Here is a 21,466-nt window from a genome sequence, read left to right on the forward strand (position 1 = left end):
ATAATTGATATTTCAGCCCATGAAACATCATTCCAAAAACATTTGAGAGCTTACACCTGTGACTTTCACACAAGCCTATGTTTATCATTATAAACCTTCAATATATAAAAACAAACAAACACAAACTTCACAAAAAGAAATCCAATAAAACAAACAAAATAATGCGTGAATAACAGATTTTCACATTATTCACACCTTACTTTTGTTTGTTTTGTTGACTTGCCTTGTGTAAAGTTTGATGATTTAAAAAATATATATATGTGTGAGCCCCTCACTCTGCTATCCAGCCCAGTAAGTTTTTGTCTCTTCAACAGTCACATGAGACTACTTACGTCTTTGCCCTAGCTGGAGTGTGTTGGGTCCGGTCACTGTAAATATTGGTATCAATAATAGCTTTTCAGTAAAAATGTGACTAAATACCTGCTGTAAGTATGTAGCATTTGCGGGTATATTTAACTTCAACCCTGGGGCGATGTTGACATAACCTCAGAGATTGATCATTATTCATACTCCATTCCGTTTCACAGCCGTTGGAATCTTCAACATGCTCAATGTCTACAAACATATGTCTTAACAATATATCTCTGTCGACTGGTTCCACTGATTCAAAGTCTTCAAGCATGCCGTTTATTTCCCGTCACATATTACATTACTTGTATGTTGCCATGACAGCTAACCAACCCTAACCTGAGGCCCACATCACTATCACGTATAAATTCAGATGTATTTCAATGGCTAAGAGACAGAGAATTGGTGATTTTTTATTTTTTTTTATCTAAATGACAAATCTGCTTTTCCTTCTTTAAAGGTAGAAATACGCAGCAGCGCTCCCGGACCTAGTGGTAGAAACGCGGTAATGCGCTCCCGGCCTAAATGGGTTAAGGAAGAAAAATGGGCTCTTCAGGGCAAAAGGGCTGGTGCTGAAGCACCACAAGGGGTCTAAAATAAAAACTGATCGTCATTTTGTAAAGACAGACCAAGTATCCGTCTTTTATATTTGATCTTCCAAGTTAATATATTGGAACAGTACTAGAGGAAGTACTTGGTAAACATCATAGAATATAAATAGTAAAGACATTGATTATAAATTTCTTTACAAAATTCAATCTGGCATAAGTAAGAGGTGACCCACTTTGTCTCTCTTTGTTATCCAAGCATACAGATGTGTGTGTGTGTGTGTGTGTGTGAGTGTGCCATTGCACTGCGGTCCATCTGGCCCTCTATAATCAGCTTTTAACAACAAATCTAAAAACAAAGGAGCACATGTGCAAGAACAGTCATGCTGCCACAGTCACCAGCATCCAGTGGACTTTTTTTTTTTTTTTACATCATATTTTGGTTTGTGGAGATCCAACACACTTGACACGATGCAACAAGGTACCACACTGGGATGACAACGGAGCGCTTGGGATCACGCTGTTGCATTTCTAGAGCAGTGTGTCAGTGTGTTTTGAAGGCATAAGCATGTGGCCTGCATCTGGACACTGTTAATTCTGTTTAATCCTTTTCCTGTCAACCAGCCAGCCTTGTGTTCATGCCCATGCAGTGTGTCACTCATCTTTCAACTGAATGCACGCAAAGCAATAATGTCTCGTTAACATGGAATAATAATATGAATGGTGCTGGTGTCAAGGTAAGAGGACTCCATTTCAAATACTATTTTCGGTTATAATACGAGTAAAAACATTACACTCACAAAAATATTTAAGCCTAACTTTTAGGATTTATGTAATTTTTTTACATACTAACTTCCCATTTACTTTAAAAAAAATATATATATAATTTTAACAAACCTACCAAATAATCATGATATGATACATATTCATTAGTCTACTAAGGCCTATTTATTTGAAATGCATAATTCTCAGGTTTATGTAGTATTAATAAAGTATAATTACTTTTTTTTTTTTTTACGTTTTGGGGATGTCTGCATTCAATTTCATCCCAAAAATATAAAAATGTAAAAAAATTAATAAAAAATGTGTAGCATAGCAGCGACAATTTGCTATTTATCTTGTATAGGTAACCTGATTATTATGCAATTAAAACAATATACTTAATATATTTTAAATAAATACTCTCATTGTTATTAATTTAGAGTAATTATACTTCATTAATACCAAATACATAAGCCTGAGGGTTATGAATTTCAAATAAATAGACTTTATTAGACTAATAAATATATATCATATAAGATTTATTTCTTAGGTTTGTGTTAAAACCTAAAAAAAAAAGGAAATGGGAATTTGTCATTTAAAAGAATTACATACATCTTAAGATAGGCTTAACTATTTATGTGAGTGGAGGACACAATCCTGTTTTCTAATGGCTGCTAGCAAATAATTGTGTAATGTAAAATCAGTGGAATGTTTTCAGAGACAGAATGATTTGGAGAAGTGCACCACCCGTTTAACATGCGGCAAATGAAGATGATTGCCGTGAGCATGCCCAACATTTTACAGTGATTATGTGAGGTTTTGGGCTACAGTCTTACTGAGAGAGTTGAGCAGACCTGAAAACAGAACATTGAGTCTGTGTTTTTCTGCACTGGGAGAATGTTTTGGTGCGTGAAGTCTTCTTGCATTGCCATGCTTGCCTACGCAGAAAAGCAGCACTAATGGATTAGGGTTACGTTGCTAGATCAACTCGGCTCCCAGCGAACCTTTATGATCCATTACGCACAGGGGGATAACTTTTGCCAGGGTGCCTGTGCCAGCTGGCTAAAATAATGGAGCCAGCGATAACTCGAGCAAGGTTTGCACAATTTCTCTTGTTCACTCTTGCCGAACACATACATGTTGTTTTCTCATTATCAAGCCTCCTTGCGGTCGTGTCTTATGGAAATGCTTGATGGAATCGGGGCACATGCACTGTGTGCAATATGTCTGCAGACAGCTCAGGGAGAGAGAATGTGCAGTGGTTAGAGTTTGGGTGGAGACGGCAACATTTACTGTAGAACTGCAGACAAATATGCATGGACTCCACCCACGGTGAGTGATCAACTCCTCTGTCATCACGGTTTTATCACGCAGACAGAGATTGATACCAAAGGTTCAAATTCTTGTGTGTTTTTTCCCTTGGATGCGGAAACGTGACATGGAAGCTGGCAGGCCTCCCCAATCTGTGTCTCAAGTCGCATTGAGTTTTTCAAGTGGCCTCTCCTTGACAATTGTCCGCACATGTCTTGAATTGCAAAACTGGATTATGACATTGATGTCTTCTGTCTTCTTCAGCGATTATGTAGTTAATTTGCCAAGCTTTTCTCCTGAGCACACTTCTTTTTGAGCTCCTTGTGGATGACTCGTATTTCAGGGCCAATGCTTTTAATGGGTCAGGGAAGAAGACAAAGGAACTACAAAAGGCTCGTATCCAAAGACAAAGAGATTGATGGGATTTCTTTTGCAATAAAAGCAATGCTAACTTTGATTCATAATGTCTCATTTGTTATTCCTCATTCTAGAGTAAACATGATCCGCAAGCATAGATTCAAAGCGGCACTCTCATGTCGGGAAATTCCAGGCTTTTATCAGATTACTACACCAGTATGGCTGTTAACGCATGATATATTTTTATTTTAGTAGACGTTATCTAGGTCGGAGGCTCTTTGAACAAGTGTCACTTTCACTCCGGCAGAAGGGAAACCATGCACCAGGAGGGGAGGTGGGTCACTTGCACTGGGCAGTAGTAATAGACGGGAAGGGAGGAAAGACAATGGATCAAAGCATCGTCATTGGTATTTGATCTATTGTCCTCGCTGGTCTTTAGAGACCACCACCAGCAAGGCATCATCTTACTCAAATTGACTTGGTTTTGTGGAGCTAAGATCTCTTATGAGATTAAGTGCAGGTAGCCAAAGGGGTTGAGATTGAGGAGGAGTGGCTACTCCGAGCACTATAATTTGTGGGGTGCAGAATTTCAAAAGACGAAATATACAGCCTCTAACATAATGGCTGTAGCAGCAGAAGTACTAGTGTTGATATTATTTGAAAAAGAGATGCAAGGTCCACATTTACACATCTTCGACCACCACCTCACTTTCGCCCTCCTGCAACCTGATCACCTGTTCATCATGGTGATTGCTAGATTTGCAAGATCCAAGATGTTGTCATTTTTCCCTTCTCAAATGGACTTTTGCATTATGGAGCTATGTAAACATACATGATTTTGTTTGTTATGCATGCCGACTTTGGCTTGCTTCAGCAATCTCGAGCATGAGCACTTTCCCTCAATTTGCCTACACAAAGTTACTGAATAGTATGAAAAATCTGTCCAATTAAAAAACCCAAGTTGGAGACTGCCGGCTTTCGATAAGACACCAGAGGCCTGTTTTGTTTGCAATGAAATTAAGAAAATTCTGTGCCATCCAGGCCTTAATTTCGTCAGGACAAAAGTGTACTTAACGAGAAGAAATACAGTAGATCTAACTGTCATCCACATTGTAGTGGCAGGAAATAGCATGTTTTCTCAAGATGAAACAGCAAACACAGTGAAAACAGTAGGGGCCCCGAAATAAAAGCCTGTGGAACACCATACGAGAAAGGGGCAGAGCGTGACTCACTGGAATCAAGGCTAAAGCCCAATTGACACTGACTGCCGAATGGATGCGTTGCGTTTTCCGTACGGCCGCCGCAAGGAATAGAAAGCATTTGAATCTGCGTGTCAATTCACACCAGCCGCATTGCGGTGCGTATGCGGTGCGGAATGGATGTAGCACCGCGGAAGGTTTCTGCAAGCGTTCTATTTTTTCCGGACGCCGCATGCATATTTTCATGAAGCTGAAGAAATTACATGAGCCGGACAGGAAGTCGAGCATTGGCATGAGTCAGACATATAAGACAAAAAAAACGAGCTCAGAATAAATTTAACATGACAAAATAACACTATTTAAACACAAAACGTACTTTCCCATGGTCGAAGTCACAGAAATAATGTCCAAAAGTGTGGCTATTGTTTACCAATAGGACTCTACATACACGGTTGTTATCGCGTGAACTCAACTCTCCAGCGTGAACCCCCATTTTAAAGGTTAGCTTTGTCTTTCCATCACAGAAAATTCCCTTGTAGGCTTACAGTGTGAACTATAGTTAAAAAATAACATTTATAAAATTGCAGTCTCCGTGCTCAGCTTCAGGGGGCGGCTAATCTTGATACTATACGTTTATTGTCAGAATTGTAGGCCCATACATGTATACTAACGTTCTGATTTCAGTTATTGGCAATAAGAGTGCAATTCCTGATTTGTTAGGTAGTGGAAATAAGAGAGGGAATATGATTAAAAAAAGAAAGAAAAAAAGAAACGACCTTTCTCTTTACAAGACTTTTTTTCATGAATTATAACAACAGTCTGTTTTATTCTTGAGCAGATTTATGCCCCCTTGTAATTACCATTTGTCTCTACTCTGTCACCGAATTGATGGAATATGTTGAGAAAAATGCAAGTAAAAGCCAAGCAGGAACACATCTCAGAGTGAAACCACAATGGATGAGACTTTGAGGATTCTAATTAAACAACATCATGATTTACAGTAAGAAAACATGCACTGTTTCAACGCCAAAAGCTGGGTTTCTTGGAAAATGTACCACTTGGTCAACATAGTTCTATTTGCAATAAGGGGAAAATCCAAGGAAAAGTGAAGACATCCAGTACTACACGGTTGTCAGCAGACCTGCACATAGTGTACACTAAATTACTTTAGGCCCATTTGGTTGACTTCTCTTCCTGATAACCATTGATTGATCCCTGATAGTCAAGCTCAAGATCCTCATCAACTTCATACAGCCTGTTGACGTCCTCGCATTGCAAGACATCTCTAAAAGTTTCACAACTTAAATCTTCTGATTTGGTAATGAGAATGATTAACCCTCATGGAATGCCGGCCCAGCTTCACAACAGACTTTGGCTTGCTTGGTGAACGGATGGGCCTGAGATGTTATCTGGCCTTAGGGAGGATGTTTGGGGAGTGGGAGTGGAAGGGCCGTGGGGCTTCAGTGTGTTAATGCAGCTAACAGTCAGGAAGGCAGAGTGTTGACTCTGCAGATTTAAGCTCGCTACTGATGGCTATGGGGCTAAATACTGACCCCATGGACTAATAAAGAAAATCACCTCAGGCACGAGCCGCGGGGGTCAGAGGTAACGGCGCGGCTGGGAAAAACACAGGCCACGGATTTCCATCACTACGCTGCCTAATTGAAATGACAGTTAAAGACCGATGAGGGTAACAGTGTTTATTTGCTTCTTTGTTACGCGGTGAGCTAGCACAAAGATATGCCTGTCCCGGCCAGGGGTGACATCGCTCCTGTATGCTGTCTGGCTCTGGGATCTCTGCGCTAGTACAATAAGGACTTCCTGTCTGCCGTCAGATTACGATGCATTCCATTCAAGCCTGGGATAAGGCAAAGGCGGTGTGACGTGATTGGTGTTAATAGGGTTTGTGTGTACAAATCCTACTCACGCTATCAACATGGCTGTGTTCGCTTATTTTACCATCAAATCCAGCTGGGGTACAGCATTCTGCGAACAGTACCTCACCAGATTCAGCTGTCTAAGCTATTTTCATTTCCTTCCAATATACTGTATATTTGATATTTATTACAGAGTAGGAGAGGGCCATTCCTAATTTGCCATATAAGCAGCGTATGCGCTACATATAGCATTTTTTTTTTAAATTCTGCCTAGCAACAAGTGGCTGGGAAAACATGTTTTGCAACCAGGGAAAAGAGTCAAGAGTAATTCCGTTTAACGACATTGCCATCTGAAGATTTTGAATTGTTTAGTTTTTATAATGAATCACAAATGTTGTCTGTTCAATTAGAACAGCTTTGAAAGAGAAAAAGGAACAATGACAGAAATAATAATAATAATAATAATGCATTATGTCACGCAAGACTTCAGCGTCTCTTGCCAGACATATAGTACTGTATATTATATATATGGGGTCAAGGTCAGATCTAGCAAAGGGCTGAAGTGGCTTGTTTGAGCAGCATTAATGCCCTCATAGGCAAGTACGCATTTGGAGGAAAAGAGCACTCATATTCCATCACGGATGACAAATAACATCATTTGTATGTGGTGTCACTCAACAAGCATGCCGCTTAAATGACTATACCACAAATTATATAAATTAGAACTCCCAAATGACACCCAAATGATTTATTTGTCCCCAAGTTTATTGGTCCAACACTAACACAAGCTTTTTCTGACTGGATTGCGAATCAGCCGTGCCAGATGTAATAGTTCTGCTCCCAAAGAAAATTCTTTGTTTAAATAAAAAATAACATTGTGTTTGAGGATACTGTAAAATGTATAAGTGTTAAACATTTTAGGGGCTGTAAAATTTGGTCAGTGACTGCCAATAACTACAATTACGGAATATGATTTACACCTTCCCAGGGCTGCCATCTACAACCCTCCAATATGTAGACTTTCAGCCATTTAGATGCATAAACATTTGCTGCAGTGGCTCTCAAACTTTTTTACACCAAGTACCACCTTAAAAAGTACTAATCACTCCAAGTACCACCTTAATGACCATCATTAAAATACAGTAGAGCAGTAGGCCCAAAACGTGGCAGATGTTTCATTTCTAAAAAAAATTATAATAATAATAATAAAAAGCATATGCATTTTTGCAAACCCAGTTTGAACATTAACACTGTGCTTAAATATATTCAAAAAAATATATACATAATAATCTGTATACAAGTAATGATTCAAGTAAATGTTTGCACAAACGTTTCTTTTTTAAAATTTATTTATTATCATTTTAATATTTAAAGGGGAAATGCAATTTACATTCTGCTCCTCACAAACACATGACACAGACTGAAGCCGTGATGATATTTTGGCTGAGCTTTTCATCATTTAGTCTCCTCCAACTCTTCCCGTAACAGTCTATCGATTTTAAATGCAAAGCATGGCTAACCAGAAGCGCATGCAAATTCCCTTCATTTCCTCGCTTTTCCATTCATTCTGATATTATAATTTTGAAATAAATTCAGTCATTCCACTACAGGGAGCCTGTGTATCATTAGCAACGCTAAGAATCCCTGTCGTAGATTATCTCACTACATGAAAATCATTGTCAAGTAAAAAAAATAAACAAAAATTTGACCCTTTTTAATGACTTGTTTTATGTGCTCTAATAGTATTGAGAGACACAGCAAAAGATTTTATTGAATACTTTAATGTGTATTGAATAAAAAGTTTGTTCGGATCCTCCGGCATCTCCAAATGATAAATGATCTCTATCTGCCATGGTGTGAAACCGATTATTAAGTATAAAATCTTTGAATACATAACAAATTGTAACCATTTCAATATGATTTTTCATTGTGGTCCCAAAAATAGTAGCTGTGGGACACGCTCTTGACAAACATTTAACTCCGACTGTATGAATTACAAACTGCATTCGTTATGCATTCAAAATCAAACAAAGTGCAATTTGTAGCATCGTGGGTCGTGTTTTAGAAAGTGATTTATGATTTATATCTCTGACAGATGTTCATCACATAAGTATAAAATCTGAAAAAGTTAAGTTAAAGCATGCTAGATTTGATTTTTACTCATGGTTTTAAAATTTTGTTCACATGTATGCATAGATTTATGAGTATGTACTTTGACACTTTCAACAAGAATTGACAAAACAATTAGCTTGTACATTATCAAGATAAATACTTTTACCCGTTCTAGGAAATATTACTATTGCGCTGTGTTAACACTTCAATGAAAACCCATGAGGCTACGGTAAATTTGTCCCAAAGAAATGCCGTCCCTGAACAGTTCTGATCGTGTTGAGGACTGTGACCACTGTTGCCATCTGCTCACTATTTCCTCTCCAAAAGATGATCATTGAAGCTGAAATCACTTTTCTTTCTTGCTTGAAGAGAGAGAGGGTCTGTCACTGAAGTCTCCACCACAATAGTTAAAATCCGTGTTTGTATTCTTTATAGAGCTATTTGCCCTGCTTGGCTCTTGAAACATCTGCACCCCAGATCAATATGGGCCATCTAATCACCTGCCACACTTAATTAAAATCTCACGAGAGGCTTCAAAGGACATGTTGCCCAAAATGGGGGAATGTGGATGAGCCGCCGCTGGTGTGCTTTGCAGGGCCTTGTATACAATAGAGGATGCGAAAAATCCTTCCTCGTCTTTGGTGAAAATAGGTCACTGTTGGCAGCTGAGGCTAATGTGTCCCAGGTCTGGCCTGTTGTCAAGCGTGCTGCTCATCGAATTTAACACCCTTTGTGCAAGCGTCTCGGCACTAATCTGTCTTTTCACTGAGTGTTAAAATTAATTTGCGGTGATTTCTTTGAAAGCACGCGCATCTCTTCAGAGACCTCAAACGGACAAGTTGCCACTTGGAAGCCTTTGTCCTTGATCTTGCCCATTCTAAACTCTCGTGACAGGAGCTTTGAGATGCCTGCCCGATGAGGCATCGCAGTGACCACCCTTGTCTGCCTGTGAAAAACATCCCATGACAAAACGCAAACCTAGCCCGACAAACAATACCACGCAGTAAATTCCGAACCTGCCCGAGTCAGAGCCCAGCTATCGTTGCTTGGTGGTATGCAGTGACGATAATCAGACTTGGCTCAGAATTGACAGATAAAACATAATTCGATTTCACATTATCTTCTCACAGCTAGTCTCAACAGGGCATATCCGGAAAGGGAACATAAGCGAAGTGAGATAACTTTATCGGAGTGTTTGGCAAAGACACAAAATGGTGTTCCCGTGGGAAAAGTGGAGACGCAAAGTGTTTAGTGGCGCTCATAATACCATTGGGAGAAAAATGAGATGCGGAGCGCCCTGGGGAAAGTCGCATCTCGTGAGGCAGGTTTCGAGCCGCCTGTTGCAGTCCAGCAGGGTGCTGTCGTGTATGGTCCGACCCGAGCCAGTTCCGCCCCTCTTTGGATCCCATCCCTTGTCTTTTCATTCTTTCGTCCCCTTTTATCTTTCTTTATTTAATCTGCCTGTCTGTGTATATCTCGCTCACCCACTCAAACATAAACCATTTGCGCTGTTTTGCCTCTGGCCATGAAACAAGAGCGGAGGAATGATGACATTTGTGATGGCTGATTGGTGACCTAGCTCTATAAAGGAGATAAACTTAGAAAGTTAATGGGGAGAGGCTGCAAAATAAGAGATGGAAAGTAGGGGGGAAAAAAAGGTAAAGCAGCAAAATAGTAGTCTGTGGGTGTGGTTTAAGAGTTCCTCTCATCCAATTAAACATCAATCACTTAGATCCAAGCGAGACAATCAGCCAATCTAAAACAAGTGATTTTGTTGAGCTTTGTAGCCACACTGACCGTGAGAACAGCTCTCATTCTCACAGACAGAAAAAACCCTAAATGATTTGGTAATTGCTTGGTATCCTGTCAGTAAACAATATTTGGCATTTGCTTATGTGCATACTGACGTGTTCATTCTTATTGTCACTGATAAATACAAATGTTCAAGGCTCTTTCACTTTTCTCATGCTAGTTTAGATCAAAGCACATGGAGAGACTACTTCTTAACCCTCTTTCCCCAACCCCCACCCCACTCATGTGCCCCCTCCTCACACTTCAACCCCCCAAACCACGTCTGCCTTGCTCCCGCTAATCATTGGTGGTCTCCTGACTGCCAACAGTAATTGATTAGGGAGCGGAGTACTGGTGGGGGAATAGAGGGGAAAGTTCAACCCACGAGTTCTCAAGGTCACTGCCCTCTTCTTCCCTCCACCAAACGCCTTTTCTCATGCGATTAAATGTCAGCCACAAGGGAAGCGGCAAATATCTGGCACACTCTGGAAGTCTGACTTCCATGAATGTTTCAATGGTGGAAAACCAGAAGATACGCGCAAAGACAAGAGAGGGTGTTATGAATGGAAGAAACTCAAGTCCAAAGCAAGGTCATGCTGGCCGCAGAAGTGTCCGGACTTTCCAGATCTTGATGGCGAAGGCGGGCTGACTGTGACAGGAAGTGTTGAACATGTTTCCCACTGGTGCAACATAGTGAGAGGTGAGGGCGTTCTCCATGTTAAAAACCTAGTGTTGATGTTGGCTTCATGGTTTTTTGGGGGCCATCCAGACCCACTCAAAGCAAACTCGGACACTCCAGGATGTACGCGTGAGCACGCAATAACCATGACGTCCACTGAGGCAGAATCCAAGGAGAGAATCAAACAAATCACACTGAGGCCGAGTTAAACGCAAATGATTGGGATTGTTTGAAATTTACATCGTCACTGTGGGAGTAGAGACTAATAGCTTTCTGCGTCTGTCTCACTCATGTCTCTGAAAAGTGGCCCCAAACAATAGCAGCTGTGTTGCATTCATCTTTGTCTGCTTTGTCTGTCTCCCAGCGTTTGTCATAAGGATCTCGGTTTTCATGAATTTGTCAGTTTGGTGCCTGATTTTCAGCTGATTTCAAACATTAGCTATAAAAAAGCGGATGAGCACATTAATCTTACATACGTTTCCTTACCGCTTGGATATATTAAAACAACATGTAAAGAGGATTATGACAAAACTTGATATATTTTCAAATAGTGGATCAAGATATCATGAAAGCTGGCTTTAAAGGGCTGTGAATGAAAAGCACTTGTGTGGTTTAACTCTATCCAGACTTGTGAATACCAGAGGAGGTGGTTCGAAGAAGTGGTGTGCTCTGGTTTATGTTTATGTGCTGTCAGTGTTGTAAGCCTGCTCTCTACTGCCACCCTTTGTTGGGCATGCAGTATTGATTGGGAGTTTCTCAAGGGAAGCTTCAATTAGGATTCGCTCATATACGGGATGGACGGGTCCAGTTGAGTTCTAACTGCCTCATATTTTACCAAATAGCTTTCATCTGTTTCCTGGTTGCAAAATTCCTCACAGCGCCAATTGTGTTCCGTTCAGCTTTTTTGCTTTGTTGTGGTATATTGTAATGTGAGGTAAACTTAACCCACATAGTTTCCCATCAGCCTTAGAGATGTTATGGGAGGAAAGCCACCCAGGCTTTGGACTAATGCTGGTATCTGCCTCAAAGTACCTAGTCCTGCATGTGCTACAAATATAAATTAGAAATTATAAAATTAATTAATTCTGTCATTGTCAATCAAAACTGAATATAGTATAATTTTGGCCTTTGCATGAATAACAATCACAGGACAGATTTTTGTTATTCTAATGAAATCAAATCAAACTTTAACTAAGGAGAATCCAGGATGCGGCGTTTTCTTAAGTAGGTACATTTGAATATATTCATTATAAAAACCCTCAAAGGAATTTATATGCTTGTTAGGAATGTCATTTTGACGCAGAAATCAAAATATCATAGGGCTCATTAAATAATATTGGATAAACGAGCAGTGGCATGCTTTCATGTAAATAGTAAATAGCAGGTAAGAGGTTGATACAACATAAGGGTCCTATTTTCCAATCCCTTTGCTACCTTATGGGCGTGAGAAAAAAAGCAAATCATAGATATCATCTTTTTGCAGAAGCCTCCGATGTGGGCGGTGTGGTAAAATGGGTTTGCGCTGTTATTGGATGGCTTATCAGGCAGCAGACAACAGGACAGGGCATGTGAAATTGGGCGTCATAGGGGTTATTCAGCCAAGCATCTGCTGGCCCATATTCTCACCTATTTCCAAACAAACTGGTAAGCTTCCAATGGATGACCCACGGGGAAACCGATTGCTCACTTGTAATAATAATATCACAAGTCCAAACAAGAAAATATCATTTTACTTGAAATGAATCAACACTTATTGCAAATCTATTTGCAGAGGTTACAAATTTGCAGTGAGTTAGTAAGTAGCAGTTTGTTTTTGTCAAATCTATGTAAACTGCACATTTTAAAAATAAATGCAATTTATAGGGGTGTCAGGCAATTAAATTTTTTTATCGTAATTAATCTCATGATTTCAATAGTTAAATCACGATTAATCGCACAATAAACAAGTTTTCCTCTTGTTAACATAAAAGTGGGAACAAATATGGCAGAATCTTTTAGTCATCGATACAGTAATTTCATAAGAATTCATGAAATTAAAAAGATGTGCAGTACTGTAAAAAAAACGAGTGTGATATTGATTTGTGTTGAGGTCATTTTTCTGCCACTAAATGGCATAATTGCATTTGTAAGACGTTGATGACAGCTCAGTGCATTTTTCTTTTCATATTAAGAGCTATCTAATCTTTAACATGAAGTAACTTATGAAATTCTGCACATTTTTTAAATTGTAAAATACAACTTGACCCCAGTCTCCACAAATATATGCATTATTATTACATTTATTACTGTTAAATTTTGACATGGACATGTCTGCTGCGTTGTGACTAGAATTCCCCCAGTACAGGCTTTCCCAGTAAGGGGCTGTCATTAATCCTAAAGGAACTTTAAATTAACTCATAATTAGCGCACAAATTTTTACACCCCTAAAGTAAATTTACAATCTGATCTTTTTTGCATTTTGCAGCTCTTTAAAATCGGTATTGTCCACACGATGATGATGATTAACATATCAAAGGACACTGATTAGACCCTCCATTCATTTCAAGTGTTCACCTGGCCAGCAGTGTATGAAATGTTTCTGTCCTTCCCTTAGCAACCCATGTTGCAAATGAGTGTTTGTGTTGCAGATGCTTCATCTTCCCAAACCCTGATGTGCAGGGTTGTGAATTTTCTCAGAGGTCTTTCACGCTGGTAAGCAACCAGTAACGTTCGGTATGGAAAGTCCAGTTGCGAATCCCAAGAAACGGCAGACTCGTTGGTTCCAAAGGAGAACTCAGCGTCTTTGTCATAGGCTCTTCTGTTGTTCATGCTTGCAAGGTGAAGATGGGGATCAGGAGCAGGAGAAGATAAATGGAGACCCTCTGCATGTGGATCAAAGGGGATCAGGTGATAGAGAGACTATCCATATTACAGTGGAAGATCTGGGGATAGTTAATACCGGTTTCGGTCTGTTTGAGGAAGAGCCTGTGACTCCGAGAAACAACATGGGCCGCTCGGTTAGTTCTGCGTCAGCCTGCCCGAGGGCTCTAAAGAAGAAACGACTGCGGCATCTGTCTTCTCTGCCCCTTCAGCCTCGAGCGAGACAGGCTAACAATTCCAACAGCTGGGAAGAGAATGAAGATGAAGAGGACCACTTTCTGTTTGGAAGTGCCAATGACAGCACCCCTGCTTCTGGGAGCCTCTCGGCGCAATGTGAGATCAATTTGATTCCGCCCACTCCATCTGATGTGATTGATGATGATCAGTTCTTTGATATGAATTCAGAAGAGAGTGTGGTTTACACTGCAGAGAGTGATGACAGCTTTGCTGATAGAGACGATGACGATAATGTGGAGACAGAAGAGGCAATTCTGGGATTGAAAATGACTGAGAGTGAGATGATTGTCGCGGATTCTGAGGAGGACGAACGTGACCAGTTAACAGAAGAGAGGGAGACGATAAAAGACAAAGTTGGTGATGAACAAAAATCAAAGGCCATTTTGTCTCGTGTTTATCAGGTGGATACCCTCCCTGTGCGCCCTCAAAAATGTGAGTTTCACTCTGTTAACAACGCTACTGATTTTCAAGTACAAGATAGACCAAATATTATTCAAGCTCATTATATGTCTTGTAATGAAGCACTACTGCCAGTTTTAGCCAAAACACCACAAGTACACAGTAAATTCCGTAGAGTAAATTTTACTCTAAATAAATAGAATCTATGTGGTCCCACTCAGAGTAAAATTTACACTTGGAACGTAAAATATTTAGAGTAAATTTTACACAAAATATTTTTAGTGTGTACAAGAGAATTTGCCTATCCCATGAAAAAAAAACTATTAAAGATTTTATTCCAAGTAAATTCTGCAAGGAGAGATTTTACACAAGGGTTGAGGAAAAAACACACAACTTTCAGATTGAAAGACTGCCACTCTACCACCTGAGCTATGCCACTCCTACTGTTTGCTTATATCCAAAAGGACAGCTAAAACATTGTTTATGGTCTCTTGGAGTTATGAAGATTCCATGTGACGAGCGATATACTAACACAATGGGAGCTGCATGGCTTAGGGAGTAGATTGGCTGTCTCCCAACCTAAAATTGTGGGTTTGTTCCTCAACCCTTGAGTGACTTTTTTTACTCTCTTCCAAGTGTAAATTTTACTCTGTTAAGAGTAAACCATACTCTACGGAACTTACTTTGCAGCAGGAGCATAATACCATCTAAGATAGAGAACCTGTATTAGAGCCTTAACATTATCAGGTCCCTCAATAAGATACTTACACGTAAGTGTAGAAATGTTGATTTATTATTACACACGCACATTCTGATTGTCATGGTTCATTGATTAAAACTATCGCTTGATAGCTGTATTTGACACTTTCTGATTAATGTTCAGCTTTGTGATTCTATCCAGTCATGCAGAACTTAGTGTGAAGTATTTCAACAACTACACACTAATACTGCTAATTACACCTTAGGGTTGATGGCATGCAAAACTTGGCAAAGTGGTAAGGCAAAGGAAGAATCTATTAAACTTTGGTACAGAGCCAGATAAAGCTGCATTTTGTTAACATGTTTATCCTCAATGAATAATGCACAAAACATTTTTTACTGTCAGGTATAGAGGAGTGGTATCTAAAGAATGTGGATTCAAATTAGGATTGTCCAGTCTTTAAGGAAGTCTGTACTCAACCCTTTGCAGCAAATAAGAAATCAGCACAAATGTTTACTAAGAAAGAAAATCGAAATATGACAAGAGCAGCAGACTTCCAAGCTTTTCTTTGTTGAGTGCACAGGGTTACAAGCTGAGTGAGCAGATGTCATGCAGCAGATGGTGGAAGGCTGAGGTTACAACCATTAGAGACTTGACTTGAAGATTGTCTCTAAAGCACATAACCAATAATAATATTAGTAATAGTAGCAGTGGGTTTCAGTTGGAAGCAAGCTAAAACGTCTGTTAACCTTCCTGTGTTTCAGGCAACTTCAACAGCGGAATAAAACTTTTGCCTTTCACTGAGCTCAACTTGGGTGAGTTTTTCTTCAGACACATGTACTAAGTAAGTATTTGTATTCAAATTTAAAAGGTCTGTTTCCATTTGGAACCAGAGAGGCGAGGTAAACGGCACCAGATGATGGTCGACATCATCCAGCTGTTGAGCTGCGTTCCCCATTCAGATGAAATTGCAGTCATTATGAGACATCGCTACAGTGCCTCGAACACCTCCTTTGGGAGTTGCAGAAGTTCCCCTTTGTTTGAATCCCATTTTAGCTATTGTACACGTAGTCCCAGTGCTTGGCTGGACCGATGGTTCCCAGGTTTTGAGTTCCTGTGACTCAGCATGCTCTCCTCCCTCAGTTGTCACTCAATGAGCGCTTTCTATTCTCTCAAATCAGCCAGGAGCAATAATACTGAAAGAGAGCCCTCACATACATCCACCTTTGCATTTCCTTTTTAACGGTCAATATTTCAACATACGCTGAACCAAAATATCAACCTAAGACTTTTGTTTTTGCTCCCATTTTTTTGTGAGCTGTCCTTAAAGATGTCAAATGTTTTCTACATACACAAAAGACCATTCCCCTCAAATATTGGTAACAAATCTGTGTTGAATACTGACTGGTTTTCGGCACATTTCAGGGTGACCTTTTTAAGGCACACCTTTGCAATAATCATGCTGTTTAATCGGCATCCTTACATGCCACACCTGTGAGGTGTGAAGGATTATCTCAACAAAAGGAGAAATGCTCACTAACACAGATTTGTGAATAATATTTGAATGAGATGGCCTCTTTTGTGATTTGTAAATTTTATTTTATTTTTTTTAGGTTTTTAGGTCTAACTCATGGCAGCACGGTGGCTGACTGGTTAGCACGTCCGCCTCCCAGTGCAGAGCACGTGAGATCAAGTCCGGGCTTCGTCCTTCCTGGGTGGAGTTTGCATGTTCTCCCCGTGCTTGCGTGGGTTTTCTTCCGGGTACTCCGGTTTCCTCCCTCCCACATTCCAAAGACATGCATGGCAGGTTAATCGAACACTCCAAATTGTCCATAGGTGTGATTGTGAGTATGGTTGTTCGTCTCTGTGTGCCCTGCGATTGGCTGGCAACCAGTTTAGGGTGTACCCCGCCTACTACCCGAAGCCAGCTGGGATAGGCTCCAGCACCCCCGCGACCCTTGTGAGGAAAAGCGGTCAAGAAAATGGATGGATGGATGGAGGTCTAACTCGTGAAAAATAGGAGCAAAAAACAAAAGTGTTGCATTTATATTTTTGTCCCGTGTAGAATATATTAAAGTTAACTTCTGAGGGAATTATTGTATTGACACACAGTACGTGTATGAAAGAGATGGGTATCTATGGTCTTGTACAATTTGTTGCTGATCCATCAAATCAGCCAAAGGGTTGATTGCTCAATGTGTGAATTGGCATGCAAGGACACAATGCTAAACAGTTTTGGGTGAGAGAGTTCGCTCAAGCTTTGACATGTCCTGACGGAGACTGCTAAGGCTGGGAACAACGTCCATCTCTCCTTCCCTACTAATTTCACCCTATAAGGCAACAAGGCGCTCTGTCGCTGAGCCTGCCCAAAGGGTTCTGTCCTCTTGTTTGGGTTGGACTCAGACAAGAGACTGTGTGAAGTCTGCGCGCGACTGTGGGTGTTCGGCTACACTCCATTGGCTCTTTCGCCATCATGAGATAATTCTGCAATCCTTGGTGAAAAGAAGTCATAGAGCAAGACAGGAAAGGGAGTTCCACAGAATTTTCACTGTCTGGTCTGAGGTGACCCAAAAAGAGGAGAGAAGGCATGTTGTTTTCGTGACTGTAGACTTGACATTTTGACCCTCCTTATGGACTCACAGGCCAGCCAGGTGATGAAGAGAGTGCCAGCGAATTTGCCCCCCTCCTACTTTTCCTCCTGTCTCCAGACCAGATTCCTTCACTGATACACATAAACCCGTTAACTGTCTTATCTGATGCTGACTGCATCTGCACTCCTACCTACGTCAAACTAACGTTTCAAAAAAACTGAAATGGAAAACATGTGTTGCATAACTTTGGCTGAATTATTTGTTGGGTAAACAATTAAAAAAGGCTCTTGTAATTGCAGTTTAGTTAAGTTAAGTTAAGTTTTTCTAGATGAATGCATTCAAAATTCCATTGACACGGTATCTTACATTAATTTGTTGATAGTTGGGTCTGAATATTTGTTAAATATAAAGAGATGTTCGCACCACTGCCGGCGTGATGTCATTTAATGACAGCTATGTGAAATCTCAAGTGTGGTGCAACATTTAGAGGTATCATTTGCAGGAAAAGTCATGACATCATGACATGTATTGTGACATTATGCATGACAACTTTTCATCTTTTGGAATACGTTTTGTGAAAACACCGCAAAAGAACTTTAAAGGTTTATTTGCTTGAAAAATTTAGGTCACGCTCATACAGCCTCATTCAACTTTCCAGGTTTTGCGCTAATGAATGTGTATGCTTGGGTTAAATGTCATACTCTTGGGTTGTTATGATAGCATACAAATATGGCACTGGCTCGCTGACCATGTGATATTCGGAAAATGAAGGAATGTACATTACTGTGGGAAGGAATTTGAGTCGTCAAAAAAGTACGTCATCAACTAGTTGTTATTGTCTGACTTGTTGCCAAGCAACCCTCATCAAGCTGTGTCTATCAGCGACAATGCATTTTCTACAAACAAGCATTGTGACCTGAAAGAAATGACACAAAACACAAAGAATGCCCTACTAGCTGTTTTCCCACGCATTTACTAACTGATAATGAACTAACCAGAATGGATTTTTGGTGTGAAGGATGAAGGATATTTTGTATTCCTCGCACTTTTTTGACATAAATCTTTTTCTACATAATTCATCCGATTCACATCACTCCAATTTCAATATATTTCAAAAAATTACGCCATGGAGGCTAGTATTTTTCTCATTTCAAATATTAACAGTTTTTCCAAAGTTCAACATTTTTCACAACTCCCCACTCATTCCCCTAAAGCTGTTAACTATGTCTTCCCAATGGCACATTTACCGTTACACATTCCTATTTAAAATTTAAATCATTCAGCTCGTGAAATTCACCTTGGGAACAATTCTCAGCATGCCAAAATTAACCAATGACCAAACATTCAACATTTTCACTTATAAAATACGCACAATATTCATTCTTAATGAGACATTCAACAAAACAGATTCACATCATTCTCATTTGAAATGTAAGTGATTCGGTTCATTCAATCCCATTTGGGAACAATTTTCAAGGTGCCATCATTTTTCACCTAAAAAATACATAAAAATAAATCATATTAGGACATATTCTTGATTATTTACTCCTCTCTCAAAATACTTATGGGGGATTTCGACCCCTGGTAGCCCACCATTCATTTCAATGGGGGATTTCGACCCCTGGTAGCCCACCATTCATTCCTATGGGGGATTTTGACCCTTGGTAGCCCGCCATTCATTTCAATGGGGGATTTCGACCCCTGGTAGCCCACCATTCATTCCTATGGGGGATTTCGACCCCTGGTAGCCCGCCATTCATTTCAAATGACCGGTTCAAACCATTTCAACTTTAATTCCACTTCATTCCACATACTTTGAAGTTATTTTATTTTCAGCCTTTCGCCTTCACACGCAACTTCTCCAGAAATGGCAAATGTCTAGTTAATCAAGATGTTGTCATTTTACATAGATGACTTGAGCAACAGCGATGTGAGCTGCTCTGACATGCTGAAGACCGCTACCGGCTGGCCTCCTCTTAAGGCTCCCACAATGGATGCATTTACTCACCAGAGGGTATGAAGGCCAAGACGTTGCCCATAATGTCACATGTTTTTGTTCAGACCCACCCACACATGTACCACTAATGTATTTAAAAGGTATCTACAGAGTCTCTACACATTCCTCAGAAGCATTTCCATGATCTGACTAAGGCTCTTATTGTGTATTGCTACACATGATATTTAATGTCAATCTCTCTTTTTCAAATCCACCACTAATGTGATGCAAGTCAAGTGGTGTCAAATAGTTGCTAATGACATCAAAACCCTGCTCAAGTCTGGCTTCTTTTCCTTTTACTTGTTAAGGCTCACTTAATAAATCGGGAAAAGACAATCAATCAATGAAGATTATGGAGTAATTTCATTGCACTCATTTGCCAAAAGTGGCTCTGCCTCCTGCTATTCTAGCTAAAAACGCATGCTTGTTGACTAGTCAACGCTACACCGTCAATTTTTATTGTGGGGTAGTAAAGTCGACTCAAGTTGACTAGTCTGTACAACCCTTTTTTGGTTTGTTCTGTTAATGTTGTAGAGGCCAATCACTCGCTCCTGCAGTTTAGGGGACACACAAACTGGGAGTGACTCTTTTCACGCATTAACCCAGACCTCGGACCAGCAAGTGCAAGGGAAGAGGTCTCCACGGCAACGACGTACAACTGTTGGTGGGTCTTTCATGATTTGATTAAGAACAAATTAATTCATTATGCACCATTTTTAACCATAAAATTATGTGTTCTTTCAGCATCATGTGTTACCAAATCAAAGGACCAGAATGGAAACTTCCCAGAGAAGGTACCGTGTACCATCGAAGACGAACCTTCAGGGTGGCATCAGCACACGACCCAGATCGACTGCAATTACAGATTACGCTCTGTTTATTTTTCCCTGATCTCTAGAGCTGTCAAAGCAATCGCTCTGAAAATAGTCTCAGGTGTTTAGTCTTAAATTTCTAGGATTTGCAGAGTGAGATTATGTACATCCTTAGCAAGAAGTGCATTTTCACAAATTTGAAATATTAGCACCCCTGTAATTATTATCTTAAGCCATGATCACTATTTGTTTGAGATATACGATGGATGGATAGGAGATGATGGATAAAAGACTAGGCAGGAAATAAGATTAGGTAGAGGGTTCAAGCATTGGTTTTAGTAGGTAAGTCGGCTAGGTGAGTGAGGAGTGGGTTTATTTTGGTTAGTAAGTCGTAGGTTTTGTTCTTGAATTTGGCGGATATGTATCTTGGCAAGTGTGTATATACTGAGTAAGTTGTATGAATTTCCCTCTAAAATAATGATGATGATGATTATTATTATTATTAGTAGTAGTAATTTACATCTGGATTGAAAACAATTTGGAAGACAGCACCTCTTATTAACTGTGAAGACTAAATTTACACAAGTTAAAGGCGTTAACAACAAGCCACAGTTCTGTTTACTGGTGAAAATTTTAACACTCATGAAGCAAAGAGAAGATCAATCAAAGCCATTTCACAAACATTTGGAATGTCTTGAAAAGAACCACTGGTGTACTAAGTAACAAATGTCAAAGGGGTATAATACAATGGAAAACAACCGCGGTTTATGATAGAAACAATGTGGGAGCTGTAAAAAAGGGCCCAAAACAACAAGTGACATCAGGAACAACCTCCAAAGAGCATGAATGTAATAGTCATCATTTACGGTTTACAAAAGATGTCATGAA

The 21,466-nt window shown here is 39.9% G+C and overlaps 1 protein-coding gene across 4 annotated transcripts in view; it reads left to right on the forward strand.

Annotated features, from left to right (window-relative positions):
• Positions 1–1,362: 1,362 nt before the first annotated feature.
• The window catches only part of LOC144061945 (uncharacterized), a 35,212-nt gene continuing 15,108 nt past the window's right edge, over positions 1,363–21,466 (forward strand). For 2 of the 4 annotated variants that reach the window (XR_013296321.1, XM_077582899.1), the window contains exons 1-3: positions 16,011–19,784; positions 20,301–20,430; positions 20,511–20,560. Coding sequence is in view for 1 of the 4 variants with exons in the window: in XM_077582899.1 (XP_077439025.1) it covers positions 19,662–19,784; positions 20,301–20,430; positions 20,511–20,560 (303 nt within the window). In the remaining 3 variants the exon portion in view is untranslated. The other 2 variants (XR_013296323.1, XR_013296322.1) reach the window with 2 other exon arrangements.

The sequence above is a fragment of the Vanacampus margaritifer genome, chromosome 12, assembly GCF_051991255.1.
Source record: "Vanacampus margaritifer isolate UIUO_Vmar chromosome 12, RoL_Vmar_1.0, whole genome shotgun sequence".
NCBI lineage: Eukaryota > Metazoa > Chordata > Actinopteri > Syngnathiformes > Syngnathidae > Vanacampus > Vanacampus margaritifer.